Source organism: Gymnodraco acuticeps, unplaced genomic scaffold (assembly GCF_902827175.1).
Source record: "Gymnodraco acuticeps unplaced genomic scaffold, fGymAcu1.1, whole genome shotgun sequence".
NCBI lineage: Eukaryota > Metazoa > Chordata > Actinopteri > Perciformes > Bathydraconidae > Gymnodraco > Gymnodraco acuticeps.
The window spans coordinates 5,867,706-5,884,329 of record NW_022992250.1 but is presented as its reverse complement, the minus strand read 5'-3'; the positions used below and the strand labels follow the sequence as shown (position 1 = coordinate 5,884,329).

At 39.8% G+C, this 16,624-nt stretch overlaps 2 protein-coding genes across 2 annotated transcripts; one reads left to right on the top strand and one right to left on the bottom strand.

Moving 5' to 3' along the window:
• Nucleotides 1-79: 79 nt before the first annotated feature.
• LOC117540191 (beta-crystallin A1-like) lies at nt 80-2,089 on the bottom strand. The gene is made up of 6 exons (XM_034206744.1): nt 2,056-2,089; nt 1,653-1,714; nt 1,423-1,541; nt 1,160-1,301; nt 918-1,060; nt 80-744 (listed from the first exon to the last, which is right to left on the bottom strand). Exons 2-6 carry the CDS (start codon nt 1,689-1,691, stop codon nt 597-599), a joined length of 591 nt encoding a protein of 196 aa, XP_034062635.1. The 5' UTR covers nt 1,692-1,714; nt 2,056-2,089; the 3' UTR covers nt 80-596.
• A 3,885-nt stretch (nt 2,090-5,974) lies between these two features.
• On the top strand, nt 5,975-16,048 carry unc119b (unc-119 homolog b (C. elegans)). Its single transcript, XM_034206648.1, has 5 exons — nt 5,975-6,574; nt 14,227-14,340; nt 14,602-14,701; nt 14,783-14,955; nt 15,671-16,048. Exons 1-5 carry the CDS (start codon nt 6,322-6,324, stop codon nt 15,781-15,783), a joined length of 753 nt encoding a protein of 250 aa, XP_034062539.1. The 5' UTR covers nt 5,975-6,321; the 3' UTR covers nt 15,784-16,048.
• Nucleotides 16,049-16,624: the final 576 nt, after the last annotated feature.

Below are 16,624 nucleotides of genomic sequence, written 5' to 3'. Positions count from 1 at the left end.
GAGTTTTGCTGCTCACCAGTGGTGTCAAAGTGACACTATATAAAGACAAGACACAGATGATTAAAGTACATCAGTCGTATTGTGAATCTCTCTGTTTCTTTTCTCATTCTCTTTATTCATCGTCTTGAACACAGGCAGTCATGGAAATCATAGTAACAGCAAGACTGGTGATCATGTTGCCGTAGAAAACAATGACGATGAAGATGATGATGATGATGCCATCAATGGTGGAGATGAAAAAAAGCAAAAACTTTGAGGTGTTTTCACCGTTCTGCAGCCAACCTCGGCAGATGTTGCATCTCTTTCAAACTGATTCAGCCTATTCAATCAATTCTGTCATTCCTGTTTTCTGTCTTTCTTACATCTTTCCTCTTTTTGTTGATGTTTCTTTAAAAAATGCAAAAGTGCTGTGAACAACTGACACCAGTAAGCACCTGAAGTCCAGCCAGGGATCCTGCTTTGACTAGCCGGACCGACGGGGCCGGGGAGATGGAGGTTGGGGGAGAAAAGTAAGAGAAGGGAGGATGGAAGTGCAGGAGGAAGGAGAAGAGGAAGAGTAGGAGAAGATGAGGAAGTCTGATGGAAATGTTCCCTTCTCAGTGCTGGATCCTCCTGATGGACTGAATCTGGGGAGTCTGGGAGTGGGAGCCAAACTCACGGTAACACTTGTACTCTCCTCCGCGGCAGTCACACTCCATGATGTACTGGTAGCCACGGTAGCCAGGGAACTGGTAGCACACAAAACTGCAGGAAAAAACAAGAACATGCTTATTAAATGCAACATAAAGTTATGTAAGTAGGTACAAGTTCCTATAGCTAATGTGTGTACAGTATTTCCAGTCAGAGTGCGTTTTGTTGCTCAGGACTAACTGAAGGTGTGTAAAGCTTCAGATCAAGGATCAGGAAGATGGACTTACGCTCCACCCTGGATTTGCATGGATTGAACCTCGTTGTTCATCCATCCCATGGCCTGCAGAGAGGGGTAGTCATCGCACAGCTCGAACTGACGACCGCTCATGTTCTCCTTCTCGAAGATGGTCATACGGGACTCCTTGTGGTTCTGTACAAAGGAGAAGAAAAGAGGTTCAGCACAATTTGAGATGTAGCTCAGCCTAAAATAAGCTTAAAGGGTTGTAACTCGGTTGAGTGTTAAACATACAGCACAGCAGATGGGCCTGAAGGAGATCATCCTCTCAATGCGGTAGGAGTTGCTGCCACTGTAGGCCTCGAAGCGAGGGTAGTCTCCCTTCTCCAGGACGAACTGCTGGCCGCAGAAGCTGGAGTGCTCGTAGCCCACCCAGCTGCAAGCAGAGAATGAAAAAAAGTCAGGAAACCATAAAAAAATCAGCACACTTTCAGAAATAAAGTTGCTCCATTTTTGTTGTTGAGGATTTCAAAAAGTGAGGTTATCTGAGAACTTACGCGCCACACTCGACCTTCAGGGAGCGGATGTTCTCCATACCGCACTCCATGATGTTCTGGCAGCAGGCAGTGAACTCCATACGCCTTCCCTGGAAGTACTCCTGATCGTACACGGTGATCTAAAAAACACGACAAAATGCCCAAGTTAGTCTACAGTTGCCCAAATATGGCATAACAATTCAAACTGTGCATAATGCTGATGGGTAATGTAGTGTTGGGCGTGTGCTTACCTTCCAAGGGCCCATGGGCATGGGGTTAATCTGAGCCATTTTGTCTAGTTTTTCAGGAGTATCTGTGGAGAAATTCAAAGTAAGTAAGACCCTCGGACAGAAGTAAAAAACCAACCTGAATAACGAATAACAACTTTTTTTTCATCCTGTATGCTGCTCTGGGCGGCACTTTAGCTTTCTCTAAGGCTTGTTTCTCACATAAAACGACAGCATAAAGCTCCTATTTTCTATCTTTGATTTGTTTTAAAATATGACTCCATTATTTGCAGTAAAGATTAAAAACAAGCCACTCTGTCTTCACTGTAGCTATTTAAGACTAGCTGCTGATATATTGCATTAGAGAGCCTTATATCACTTCCATAGATTGGGAAACTGTGCTGTATTGTTAACTAGTTTGACCTACCCAAACTGGTGAACTGTGTTTCGTAGAGTTCCACTGAACGATCTGCCGAGAAGGTGTGTGTGGGAGTTTATATACACCCATGGGTGACAGGGGCCGGGGGGCGATGCACGCTGGACTCATGTCAGCACTTTGCTTTGGACTCCATTGTTTTGTTGTTTGAGCCACAGAGGGGTTAACGCACAGACACACCGTGATTCAAGCAAACACAAAGAGGACACACGTCTATACTGCATGGTGGTAAATCTATATGCTGGCAAAAAAACAGGTAGCTTTCTCCACCAGTTTGAAAGTAGAGATACTGTTTGTGTTTCTTTATGATTTTTTGGTTCATCCAATCTTTTTTTTTTAGGATTCATGTTTTATTGGGATATTCAGATTTATAAAATGAGATAACCCTAGTTGTGATATTAGTAATAATAACAATACATGTTATTTATATGGCGCTTTTCCTGATGCTCAAAGCGCTTGATTCATATATTTGAGTTAATACATGAATTGAACCAATCACATGTTTTACACTTGCTCATGTTTATAATAAGGAATTATAAATTTAAAAAAATCTTTGCTTAAAATATTATAACTTAAATATTAGCTTTCCTTCACGTGTGTTTCTGTAATCAATTTGTGTTGTATGACGTAATAGTGTGGAGTGTGTTTTTCTCAGTGCTCCCAAATCCTTTACGATACATTTTTTACTCTGTAACAATTACAAAAATGTAAATCTTCCAACTCATACCCATGTAAACATGTAGATCAAAAGAAAGGTGTGTCTAACAAACCAGCCCACTCTCTTCAGTCTGCGTACAAATGACACGACTTTGCAAAGTGCAATACGCAGAAGTCCGATTTTGCGTGCATATGATACTCCCACGTTACGTTTGTTATGAACCTATGTCAAATACTTTTTTTTCTACAATTTTCTCCCACGTTACGTTTGTTATTAAATGCGTTTATTTTCTACATATCTTTGCCATTTATTTAACCCTATCCCTAACCATAACCCAATAAGCTGCTGTGTCGTTTATTGCACCGCAAACATTAAAACTGTCATTGGAACGGCGATCAAGCCTGAAGCCACACAGCTCTTTGTTTTAATGTTTGAGATGCAATATCAGCGTATCATATGCACGCAAAATCGGACTTCTGCGTATCTATTGCACGCCTTTGCAAAGTCGTGTCATTTGTACGCAGACTGATGAGAGTGCTGAACTAACAGTACATCACTACAAACATGTGTATTGATCTGTCTAGTAGACCATTTGAAAATGTATTTGTATTCTATCCCTTTTAATTTATTTCTTCACATACCTTATCTTTGTTTAAGTCTGTAGTATGTGTTTTTCGAACATATTTAAAGGATGTCCATCATAGCTAAAACACATCAAGTCTGCTTGGCTGTGCGTGATTTTTTATTATTAATGTTTGTGAAAGGATTCAGATCAATTGTTTGTCTACACTGTGTGTTGACTCATTTAAAAAATGCCTTTCAACCGTAATCTGATTTCCTGAAACATAATACCAAGTTTCTTGATGGCTCAAAAAACAGGATCAATGACATTTACATTGGATTTAAAACAGAAGGACAGTGGCTGAGTTGGATATTGAATCCAACTCTTTAATTGGTCACGGCAAAAACACAGCAATAATTAATTGGGTAAAGTAAGAAAGCAAAGAGCGAACAAACAGAAAGCACTGCACAATACACATTTAGGAATGGCTTACATAGGTCAGCACATTAGCCAGACTCTCTGTCTGTGCATGTGTGTGTGTGTGTGTGTGTGTGTGTGTGTGTGTGTGTGTGTGTGTGTGTGTGTGTGTGTGTGTGTGTGTGTGTGTGTGTGTGTGTGTGTGTGTGTGTGTGTGTGTGTGTGTGTGGGTGTGTGTATGTCTATGTGTGTGAGTGTGTATCCATGTAATTCTCTGTGTACTAGAGAGTAGAATGTATAGAAATAATAAGATGAATATTTTGAATATAATATGTTTCTTATCAATATATGTATTCAGCTCAGATTATGTGTGTGTGTGTGTGTGTGTGTGTGTGTGTGTGTGTGTGTGTGTGTGTGTGTGTGTGTGTGTGTGTGTGTGTGTGTGTGTTTCTGCTGATGATAGCAGCAGCAGCTCAGACGTGACAAAGGGACTAGCAAACTCAGCAGGCCGATGTGAAGAGCCCACAGTGACAGTGACTCTCAATGAACATAACAACACCTCCCTTTCTTATACGTTCACAGACCAACCTGCTGCAGCAACCTCATCTTTAGTCATTGTAATTGTTTTTTCTTGGATTGGATTGAGGTTAATTCAGATCAGTGGGGACTGGCTCGATTGAGAGCAGCTTTGTGCATTTCTCCTATTGGCCAATCAGGGTACAGCCTACAATATCATGGTAAACATCTGCGGTTTGCAAGAGATAAATACCAGTTAGCGGTCAATAACCGTCTAATACCCACAGTACATCCACACAACACCGTAAAGGTTAGGGCCTTAACAATGTCATGTAATTCACTCATGTTATCACTCCAAACTAGTTAAACTGCATACTTGCCTTTTTTTTTTACAATATATATATTGTTTATATATAGGCCTAATTTACAGTATTATACTATAAAACATCATTACATATATAGCCTACAGTGCAGAGCCATATGAAGCATTAATGCAGCTGGAAAAGGACTTCCTGGACTTACTCACAGACCTGAAATCTCCTTATAATCTTAATATATAGGCCACTCTTTGTCTTACTGTAACAGGGGCTTAGCTGGTGTGGCTGCTGTTGCAGCTACAGTTGCTTGGTTATTGTTATCCTCACACACAGGGCCACTGCAGGGCTGTGATGGATAGTCATGTGTGACTGAGATCTCCCGTGAGTCATGCAGAGACTTTACATGCATCAGTAAAGACGGAGAGAGAGACATAAATCGGATAATTGAAACCTCCCCAGTTGTTTCCATTCTGTTCTCTCTTCAGCTCCTACCAATGGGTTACAACGGTCTGACGTATTTTATTTACACCGCAGTGAACATATCTATAAATCTAGAGGAAATGCAGAGCTGAATGTATCAAAGTATTTTATAATATTTGGTTGATGAGGCTGCAGGTAGACTTTTAGGGGGCTAGTTGTATTACAATCAGTGCTGCCAACACATTAGTGTAAAAAATACTCCATTACAAGCAACAGTCTTGCATTCAATCCTATAGTAACTAGAAAACAGTACCCTCTCCCTCCTAGAGGTGGTGATATTTTCAATTTACTCTGCACAGTGGCCTTTTGGATTCACAGTTTTAAGGTTTAACCTTTTCTTTCAAGTTTATTTCACATGATGTATGCAATAAGCCTATACTTGTACTCTTTGTAGGCCTGATTCCACTTTTACTTTTTTGTTACACACAACATGTTTTCTTTTGTTTCTGGTGTGATTATGATCCAGGGGGTGTGGCACTTTGACATTGCTTTGGGATCGCATGCTCGGACCCATTATCCAATTGATTTGAAATCCTTTAACCAATTATCCAATCAAAATGTTACACCCGGTTGACCTTATGTGTGTTTTTCCGTGTTCAAACATTTGTCAGTTGGTTTTATGTCGGCACATCAGTCTGCCCCAGTCCCTTATTTGAGGTTTTCTAGAAATGAGACTCACTTGATAGGCCTATCATTCAGCTCGGAAAGCGTTGTTTCGTAATCAATGTGACTTTACCTTATAAACCTACGTCTGTGTTTGTTTAACGACTTAATGCTTATGTTTGAATGAACTTTTCGCTGTGTTTATGGCCTTAAAAAATTCAGATGACAAAAGGGCCGATGAATTCAAAATGACACTTTCTCATTAATAGCCCATTTGTCATCTGCATGTTTGATGCGCGCATTTTGTCGGTTGAAGCGCAGATTGCGTGCAGCAGCATTCCCCCTCCCTCCCTCCTTGACAGCAACGACCATCTGCCGCCTCTTTTTCAATTTCAAACAGCAGATTATTTCCCTGATACTTCTAGCTCCCCTTGACACAAGAGAAACAGCGCCTTGGAGAGCAGCTGCGCCAAAAAAGCAGCAGAGGTCCCCGCGCTCTCCTCACCAAACACTGCGCTTAGACAACCTGCACCGCTCTGCATGCTCAGACACAGACTGCAGGCTCATGAAGACGAAGCGGATTTGAATTAAGCACCGGATAACATACAGCAAGTGTGCATCCTTCGGCGAGGGAGGGAGAGAGGGGAGGCAACTGTTTAGTGTCTTGGAAGCCCTGGGTTAGTCGGGGGGAGGAGGAGCGGAGAATGAGCTATTCTTGTACCAGCAGAGGCAACAGCCAGGACCCGGCAACAGCTAAGAAGCCTGTCGGTAACAATCCGGGCAGAGACACCAGAGGCACAGCAAGCAGCGGTAACGGCAGCCCGAAGCAAGTGATGAGGGTTAAGAAAGGCTGCAACTCCACCGAGGTTGGGATCCCGCTGACCATCGAGGAGGACCTGCACGGCAGCCCGGTGATCACCCCGGAGGATGTTCTGGGCTTGCAGAAGATCACAGAGAGTAAGTTCACTGTCGGTGTTTGGGTGACACTAAGAAGGGCAAAACTGCTCCTTTATGAGTCATGTATCACGTCATACTTTTCCCACTTATTTATGTAATCTACAGCGGACCCATTCAAACACATGGTGATGAATCATTGTGGAGCCCCTCTGGGCAATGTTGCTGCATATGTAATTTCATTAATTTAAACCTCCTCTGGGTTCATCTCAGCAGCACTGTGACCTGTTATGTGTTGTGACGAGGTTGAGATTAGCACACAATCATGAAGGTGGGTGAGGGGGGCTTTAAAACACCATGTGTGCAGTTTGAAGTGGAATCAGTCAACCCAAATACAGATGACATGTTATTGTGGAGCATGCATAATAATAATAACAATAATAATGACTTGGATTTTATAGCGCCTTTCAAGAAACCCATGACTTACTTACATCTCTTGAAGAGCCAGTTGGTTGTATTTCAACGTACGTCTTTGCAGAAATTGATTACAATATGTTTTCACAAGTGTATTTATCAATTGAAACTAAGAATAGTTGTGTTTTTTGTTATCTTGAAATGATTACTTGATATCTATAGGGAGTTGTTCCTCTTTCTTGGAGTTGGCCATGTTGCAACACAACCAGGATCTAGCTCTAGAGGAGTCCTTTCATGTTTTTACCTTACCTGAAGACCACTTTAGTTTTCACACATGTTAACTGGTATGCCTATGCTGCTTGAATTGTAATTGTTCCTGAATGAGTATAATGGTAAGGATTGCATCCGATGAAGTTAAAGGGCCTCAAAGCGTCACGGTTTTGTACTTGGTGTCCATTTATGCAGGGTAATCAGTTGGTTGCAAAACCCTTTAACACGCTGTCCCTTTAAGTTGCATTAAGTCTTAACCAGGAGGATTTTATTTGAGTTGAAAGGTGCAGAGTGAGGTAATGTCGTGACAGAGGAGTCATCCTTCAAAGCAGCCTATGAGTTTGCATGAGTTCAGCGTAGAAGTTTTCACATGAGAGGAGATTTAAAACATCCAGGTGTCAGGTTTGTGTGCGCAACTGTTGTCAAAATGTTCTAGCTGAAGTTTTCAGTTGAATTTCGTAGTCATTTACGAGAGCTTTGGATTTTAAATAAGCTTATTAGGAATGTTTTATGGGCATTCACCAACAAGAGAGCAAAAGTGGTACTGTATCAGTAGTAGAAGAAGCATTTACTTGAATTAAAAAAAAAGTGATAAGGTCCATTATTTAATTAGGCAGTGTCAAAACACCCTATTAGTTTACAGGTGAAAGTCTTGCATCCAAAATCAGTAACATGTACTTAGTGTAGTCAGAGTAAAACTATTCGTTGCTGAAAAACAACCTCTTTAATTTGTATTAGTAATATTATTTTTTTATTTTAACAGATATTTTAATTAAAGTTGGGGTAGGTAAGTTTGTATTTTATATTCCATAGAATGCTCTTAACATCCCGATAGCAATGAATATCTTAAGTGCTTTGACAAAAAATCCATAAAAAATGTCATCTGTGGAAGCCGTAGTACTGTAAAAAGCACGACCAATCATTTTAGCCGGCCCGGCTTTCATAATGTAAAAGCTGCTGATTATTTAATGTTTTATTTTTAATTATGTCACAGCTCTCAATGTCAACAAGCCTCTTATAGAGAAAAACAGGATGTTATAGCGGCTGGGGAGCTGTTATGTGCACAAGAACATCCATCTCCAACATCCATCTCCACCTCAGGTCTTAAACCAGCCGTTAGCTAATAGGTGGCCAGCAGGGCATTTGACTATTTAAAGGCCAGTATAATACCCGACTTGCATAACACGGTTGCAGGGACCGATTCAAAACATACTTAGTGTGATAACATGCAGGTGTTATGAGTTCATGTCCCTCTTTACTCAAAAATAGTATATTTTTACCTAATCTTCATCAACAATTACGGCCAAACTCAGTCAAGTTTAGATCAACTTTAATTATATTATATAGATGCCAATAAGTAAATTATATGCAACCACCATGAAAGCAATACCAATTAAATTAATAAATAGGTCAGTGTCCAGCTAACTAAACCGGCAAACATAAATTCAGCACGTTTATTTAATGCCAATATGAATATATTTTCTTATACAGACTTCATTTCCAATTCTCAACTGTATTTAAGATATAAATCAATATGAAAGACCCTGCACAACAACATGGGGTTATCCTTTTAGCACTTCTAATGTTTCCCCACACACAACAGGATTTTAAAATTGAATATGCTATTATTTGCAATTTTAAATCAGAGTGGCCAGGATGCACTTCTAAAATTCACCTCTTAAAAACATCTAGTCAGCTAATCCTTAAAACCATTAAAAAAAGGAGTGGTCCTCAATCTGTTGGATTCTTGTGGAGTCTGTACTGACATTAACTGTCATTTTAATTGGACTAACCAAATGATGTGAAGAGTTTTGACACTGTCACATGGTTCTGTGAAAGAGTTATTTTCTTACAAACGGATTTCTACATCATGTAATCTATTTCCTATTTTGTGTAACTCTTTCACGCAGCTCAAGATAACACAGTAGGTTTACGTAGGGATGAGGAACGAGACTTTGCTCATCCAGTTCAGCATAATCACAGCTTACTGAGCAGAGGAAGAGCTGGGAACATCTTTGGGCTCAGCTTGTTCCTCTCCTCTTTTTCTAACGGTAGCTGTAATGTCTGGTAGTGTTTTTTAATAGTTTTTTAGCTTCAGCTGTATTTGTACACACACCTGTACATAACACATGTGCAAGAATCTATGTTTGTGTTGGCTGCACAGCAGAGGTAACACCATAATGACTGTGTCTCCCACGCTGGATCTTATTATGGTCTTAGAAACTCTTCCTTTCCTGTCTGGCGGCGTCATTGCTGCTGTCAAGAGGAGGCATGTCACCACAGCAACGTGGATGCACGCTTGAATCACTACAGCAACGTGAAGCATGTCCCCGTGGTTACAGCGAGACAAGCGGGCATCTCCCACACACCTCTCCCTCTTCTGTCGTTCCTTTATATCTTCTCCTCTACTCAATTTGCCATTACTCTGTAGATTACATAGACTAAAATGGACTGTAAATACACACATGCACAAGCTTGCTTGACAGCGTTTGTGTCGCTCAAACAGAGCAAGAAACAGCTTGAAAACACTGAAGCTCCTCTGTTGTTTTGTGACTCGCTTGTCTCAGTTTGTTACTGCTGCTGCACATTCTCATGTGGCTCAAAGTGACAACAATTGAAGAACCTCAGTACAGCCAGGCTTGACAACAGTCCTGAGTTTAATAAAGCCCTGCTGTTTGAAGCTGCTTTGAGAGCAGAAGTCTCACAGAAGAGAAACTTCACTTTGTGTAAAGCAAAGTGACTTTCAAAGTAGCCAACAATCATTTTCTGCTCCATCAATCTGTTAATCAAAACAAGCTGCTGAGATTGAGTAAGATTTGCAAAGATAGAACAGCTTTCTGCTCAGTTTACTCTTCTGATCCAAACTTATGTTCTTATGTGGATCTAATAATCAGGTCAGTGAACACATAACAACCCTCAGCTACATTAAAGGCTTCTTACCATGAATCTCTTACTTGCTTGTATGACTGTTGTTTATCATTCTCTTTATCAAATTACTTGTTTAAACTTTGTGAATTTTACCTGTTTTTTAAATCTTGTGTTGGCTTTTGTCAATAACGCTAAATAGTTATATAAGCAGGACACCTATTCATCTCCATTTAAGTTGGAAAGTTTCATATGTTTTTTTCTCACATTGCAACTCTTTTTTTCCCTTTATATCACATTTTTTGTTTGACTCTTCAAATTATTTTTAGACCAATATCAGATTCCAGCAGAGACACATTTTGATAAGACAGTGAGCATATTCATTTAAACTGACTGAAAACTGTCTGAACTTAGGCCTAAAAACCCACAGCATAACATTTTAAATTGCATAAATCACTTTAAAATCACAGCATTGCTCTTGCAATTGCCAACAATCAGGTTTAAATAAAAAGTGTGATCCTACTTGCAGGAGGTTAAATCTAGTAACTTTAAGACCTCCAATGAGTATGGATCCACTAAAATGCAGCACAAGTTAGACAGACTAAACTAGATTATGAATGCATTTTTGCCAGCAAGTTTGCTTTTAAGCATTTAATATGGTTTCATATGTTAGTGATTTTAAAACCCTGAAAGTTTCTGAGATCTTTGCTGTCCCAGCGTTATCTGGGGGAATGCTAAAACAGGCTCCGAGCTGTTTATTTTGGCTGAATCTAGGTCACATACACTGTGTTTAACTGCGAGTCAATAATCAGTCTTTTTCCATTATGGCATGAACACCTGCCATCTGATTAAAGCGGAGATATTGAAAAGCAAAAATGATTGTGTGGTTCTAGAAACATTGCAGTCAGCAGTAAGCTTGCTGTGTTTCCTGACTGTTTCACAATATGGTCTTTACAAACTTCTAGCACACATTAATGTTGTATAGACTGGTGTAGCCCAATAACCAATATCAGAATCATTGAAGGCCACCTTTAAACCATTTGTTTACAAACACACACAAAACCTTACTAAGCAGCATGTGTTGTTTCCCTGCCATTCGTGTGTGCAGACAGGCTTGATGTGCACATGTACAGTAAGATGCCATAATAAGTGACAGGTAGAATATTGTAAGTGGAGGTTGATACTTTTGTCCAGCAATGAGGACGTAAAGTCATTGCTGGATGTAGTTAAAACAGGCTGGTTTGCAGGCGTATTTGTTTTTCCAGTAGCATTTGAGTAGATCTAACACTTCACTGCACACTTTGAATTCACAAGGGCTGTCTTTTGGTCTGTCCTTAAAAAACACACACACACACACACACACACACACACACATTCAGAGAAAGCTTGCAATGTGTTCTGACTAGATGTGTTTACTATCACAGCCCAGCGGGAGTGCTGACTGATAAACTCCAGTCTGTGTGTTGTTTTGTTAGCTTCAAGCAGCAAATAATCCTTAGGTGTGAGTGTGTGCTTGTGACCTGAGGTAAGAGACTGCATGAAATCAATTGCAATCACCCTGATTTTGTGAGACCAAGTGAGAGCACGCACATACAAAATGGACAATTAATCACAACAATAATCCTATTACAAATTCCTTGTCCTCATGGGACTTCATAATGAGGCTCAAAGGAAAGTATTAGCTCTTTGTTATCAAAATTAGAAGGAGCTCCGGTTCAGTATAGCTTACACACATGCAGACAAGACGTACACACAATAATGCAGAATTGCTATTATGCTACCAGTCCATGCTGACAGATGAAGTGTGTTAGTAATTAAAATGATGTGGCTGCTGATTGTTTGTTATCTGTGTGTGTCTGGATGATGAATCTTCAGGTGTACGCAGAGCTGGTGAGTAAAGAATAGTCGAGCTCAGCGTTCAGACTGACAGAGGAGCAAAGGCCTCAGAGCGTCACAACGAATCAGATCCTCTCTGTCAGGAACATTCACCTCCAACAGTTAACTCAAGTCGACATTGTTAGGTTTCTGTGCTCCGGCATGAATACATAAACATGAAAAAGAAAATGTCAGGAAACCAATCCTTAAAGTTCTGAAATGTTAGTAAAACAATCAAAGCTTTGAAAGTTTTTGGATATATTTTGGACATGGGTCATTGATAGTGCTTAAATGTATTTTGTTTGAAATACAATTTAATTTGATATCTTTTTTAACTTAGCTGCATTTGATGTTTAAAAGGTGTCAGATCTAAAGTGCATGCATAAAAACACTTTCATCTTGAATGGTCCTGACATTTTCTTATTTACTTTTCACATTTAGCAACCCTGGTGAACTACTACTAATCTACTATTAAAGGTGCACAATTTTTTAAATGATATCCACTAATATTCCTTTTTTGGGCTGCTAGAGAGGAGCATGTGTATTGTTTGAATAGGATTCAACATTATTTCACTGATTTGTGCGATTGATGAGTGGAGTGATGACACTGTTGAAGTGATGATTTACAGGTGATAAACTATTGATGCAGTAACTATGATTAGCCACAATCGGTCATCAGTTTGCCCGGTGTATTGCATCAGCTTTTGAATTCAAGTACAGTAACACTATTTATTGTTGGCAGGAATGTAAGTAATGTAAGATACTGACTTAATCAATTCAGCAAAGACATTTCCTATTTAGGTAAAATTATGGCAAACAGAACAGCTCGAGATCCGCAGATGGGACAGGATCGTAACATCTGGAAAATACCATGTTGTCTGGTTTTTTAGTCGATGTGTCATCATGAAGAACAGCTGGTGGGTTGATTGGCCATCATTAGCGATTAAATGATCCCTCACTGTACCAATATAAGTCTATTTTTTCACAGCTAATACTGTTTGTGATTGAGTGGCCAGATAACAACCGCCTTTATTGTAACACCACAATAGAAACAAAGCAGATGGGCATTGTATCTGATCGCACACATTCACTGACTTTCTCTCGTGGCTGCTCAGACCTGCAGGATCCACTATTTCAAATCCCTGAAACAACGTTATCCCAAGTGTATTTTTAACTGTAACCTTCCTCCGTGTGAGTGGTGTGTGTGTGTGGTGTGTGTGTGTGTGTGTGTGTGTGTGTGTGTGTGTGTGTGTGTGTGTGTGTGTGTGTGTGTGTGTGTGTGTGTGTGTGTGTGTGTGTGTGTGTGTGTGTGTGTGTGTGTGTGTGTGTGTGTGTGTGTGTGTGTGTGTGTGTGTGTGTGTGTGTGTGTGTGTGTGCTTGCTGGTGTCAGTGGAGATGATGGAGATGTTGCAGTTACACCTGCAGGCCTGCATCATCGGATCAGGCAGAAACAGGAAGTGTTTGCTAATAAGCAATGACACTGCTTGGTGAGGGCAGGAAGGATTACAGGAATAAAAATAACTTGCGCTCCTCTTTCTTACTGACTGCATGCATGCGTGTGTGTGTGTGTGTGTGTGTGTGTCTGCCGTGTCCTATTTGTGGGGAAATTAATCCTCTAAATGAGTTTAAAATTGAATTGCATGTCAAACATTCACTTGAAATCATCACAGGGAGCTTTTTAGTATGTGAGTCGGCTGTCAAATGGAGAGGATTAGAAACTGCAGTAAACTGGATTGAATGCACCTTATTCTTTGAATATAGTGTTCATTGCTGCAGAGCTGTTTAATTGTGTGTGTGAACAGTGTATATTCAGAGAATTATTTAAGAGAATTGTTTTTGTTTTGTTTGCAGCAGTTTACTTTCCTCATGTCAACCCAACATAATGTTTACATTTTCATTGATCTCATAACTTTGCTAAATATATCCATTCATTAAATAAAATACACTTCTTTCTATTGTTTTCCACTTATTTCTTTCATATGTGAAAGTATCTGAAACATTGTCATTATTGGTGCATAATTGATAATTCAGAGCCAATAACAACATTGTAATATAAACATGTTTTAAACCGGTTTTTAACCAAAAGTATATGACAGTGCATCACAAGAGAATTACCAACGTTGCCCAATTTAAATATAATATAAAATGTCCTAAATGATCAGAAAACATAAAAGAATACAGAAAAAGTCTAATCTTTTAATGCCAACTGTCCATCATCTACATTATCAGCTCAAGTTACTATCAAGTATAGGAGTTTAAGTACATTCTTTATATGTATATCTCTCTTTCAGATTATCTGTGTGGCCCAGACGAAAATGTGTTCAGCATCGACTTCACCAGGTTCAAGATCAGAGACATGGAGACCTCCACCGTGCTGTTTGAAATCACCAAACCTCCATCTGCAGGCGAGTCACCTATGAATTTCTTTCACTTAATCTATATTTACTATAAAAATACAGATAATCAAAGCAGCCTCTCACATGCATCTTTCACACATCAACTAAACTAATCTATCAACTTCGCACTTTTAATATGTTTCTACTTATTATGGTTTTCTGGGGTGTGTTGATATATTTGTTGCAACCTGTTTGTGGGAAAAGGCTCATGTCCAAATATGAATTACATTTAATTTTGTTTCTGTACCGCACAAACTGCTCTCAATTCAGACAAAGCAGGGGATAAGAGGGATATGGACCCAAACGCCGGCCGATTTGTCCGCTACCAGTTCACCCCCGCTTTTCTCCGACTGCGGCAAGTTGGAGCCACGTAAGTGAGAACGTGTGTTCATCTTTATTTAGAAAGATCTGTCTTCTGTCTCACTCACCTTTTTTCTATCCGTCTGTCCAGCGTTGAATTCATGGTCGGAGACACGCCAATAGAAAACTTCAGGATGATCGAGAGACATTATTTCAGAGACAAATTGCTCAAGAGTTTTGACTTTGAATTTGGCTTCTGCATGCCGAGCAGCAAGAACTCCTGCGAACACATCTACGAATTCCCCCCTCTGTCTGAGGACACGAGTAAGTCTATTCGGTTGTTCTTTGATTTATAAATGGATTGGAATGAATATCCCTTTTTTCAAAACGGTTTTGGATTAGTTATTTTTTTATATTGAAACCTAGCTGCAGTGAATATATAAAAAATAAACACTTTTCCAATAGGTTACCATATCAGAGCAGATATGAGTACTACTCCTGAACGTTTTCGTTATCCTATATTCGTTATTAAAGATTCATTCATTTCAATTTGAAGACATTTGTGCGATTTGCTCCTCCTATACATATTTTGGTTCTATGTGGTTAGGAACTGGTTCTCATGCTTCTTCCCAATCAACTATCTGGGGAATCGGTTAGCTCATTTAAAGATTGCTAGATCCAGAAAGGGATTACAACAATTCCTGTGGGACATAAATGTATTTAACATCAATAATGCCAATCCAGTGTTAATTTGTTTGGACATTTCCTTTAAAAATTAAAAATATATTCCATCCTGCAAAAATTTACCCATGAAAAACGTGCTTCTCAGTGCTTGTGCAAATATGTTTGAGTCTACCTACCCACAAACTGTGAAATAAGAGTTATAATGTTGGGCTGTCTTGGTCAAAAACATTGGCTTCAACATGCCTTTCTGATTTGGCTCCCCTTCTTACATGTTTGTCACGTGCAGGTTCATTAGAAGATACTGTGTTGGGAACCAGTGCTCTAACAGCAGTGTTGTTTGTGTGTCTGCTCTCAGTCAGAGAGATGGTTCTTCACCCGTACGAGACGCAGTCGGACAGCTTCTACTTTGTGGACAATAAACTGGTGATGCACAACAAGGCGGATTACTCATACAACGGCGGGACGTAGAGACGACACGCTGACACGAGAGACACGCGATCTGAGGGACGATCAGAGCCCACTGGTGGGGTTAACATCCTGTCAGTCCACTAGTCCTATCTCCTTTTAGTTATCTCTTTCTCCCGCGAGAAAACCATCCAGAAAATGTTCATACTTGTGTTCTGTGTGTGTGTGCGTGCACGATTTTGGAAAAAAATGTAATTGCGATTTTTCTGACAAATATTGCGATTGCGATTCAAATTGCGATATTTGTTTTTAAGCGACCCAACGAAAGTTTATTGTAAAATGCGGCCATAACTCCGGCTAGAAAGGTCGTATCAACATACTCCCGTCTCTAGCACCCCCGCAGCCCGAGCTACGAGTGAAAAAACTAAACTTACATGAAACTTCCGTTGGGTTGCTTTAAAGTCAAGCTTCAGTTTAAGATTCACCCTGTAATAGAAACATGTGATGGAGCATTACTAACCTGACTCAGATGGTTTGTTTCACCAAACTATCTAGGAAAGCTCCATTGGAAGCCATTTGGAAAGGGCAGGCACTTTCAAAAGCACTTGGCAGGTGATTGGATCAATCTGTCTATCATGGGCCACTTCTGATTGGTTAACAATGTCTGGTACATGTGGAGCACAGCACTTCTGATTGGTGTGGATGACTGACACACAAGAAAAAAAAAATGTAAAAAAGAAAATATATTGTAAAAAAAAAAAAATTGTTAAAAAAATCGCAGGCTTTGCGATTTCATAATCGCATCATTTCAAATCGCGATTTCGATTTAAAATCGATTAATCGTTCAGCCCTTGTGTGTGTGTGTGTGTGTGTGTGTGTGTGTGTGTGTGTGTGTGTGTGTGTG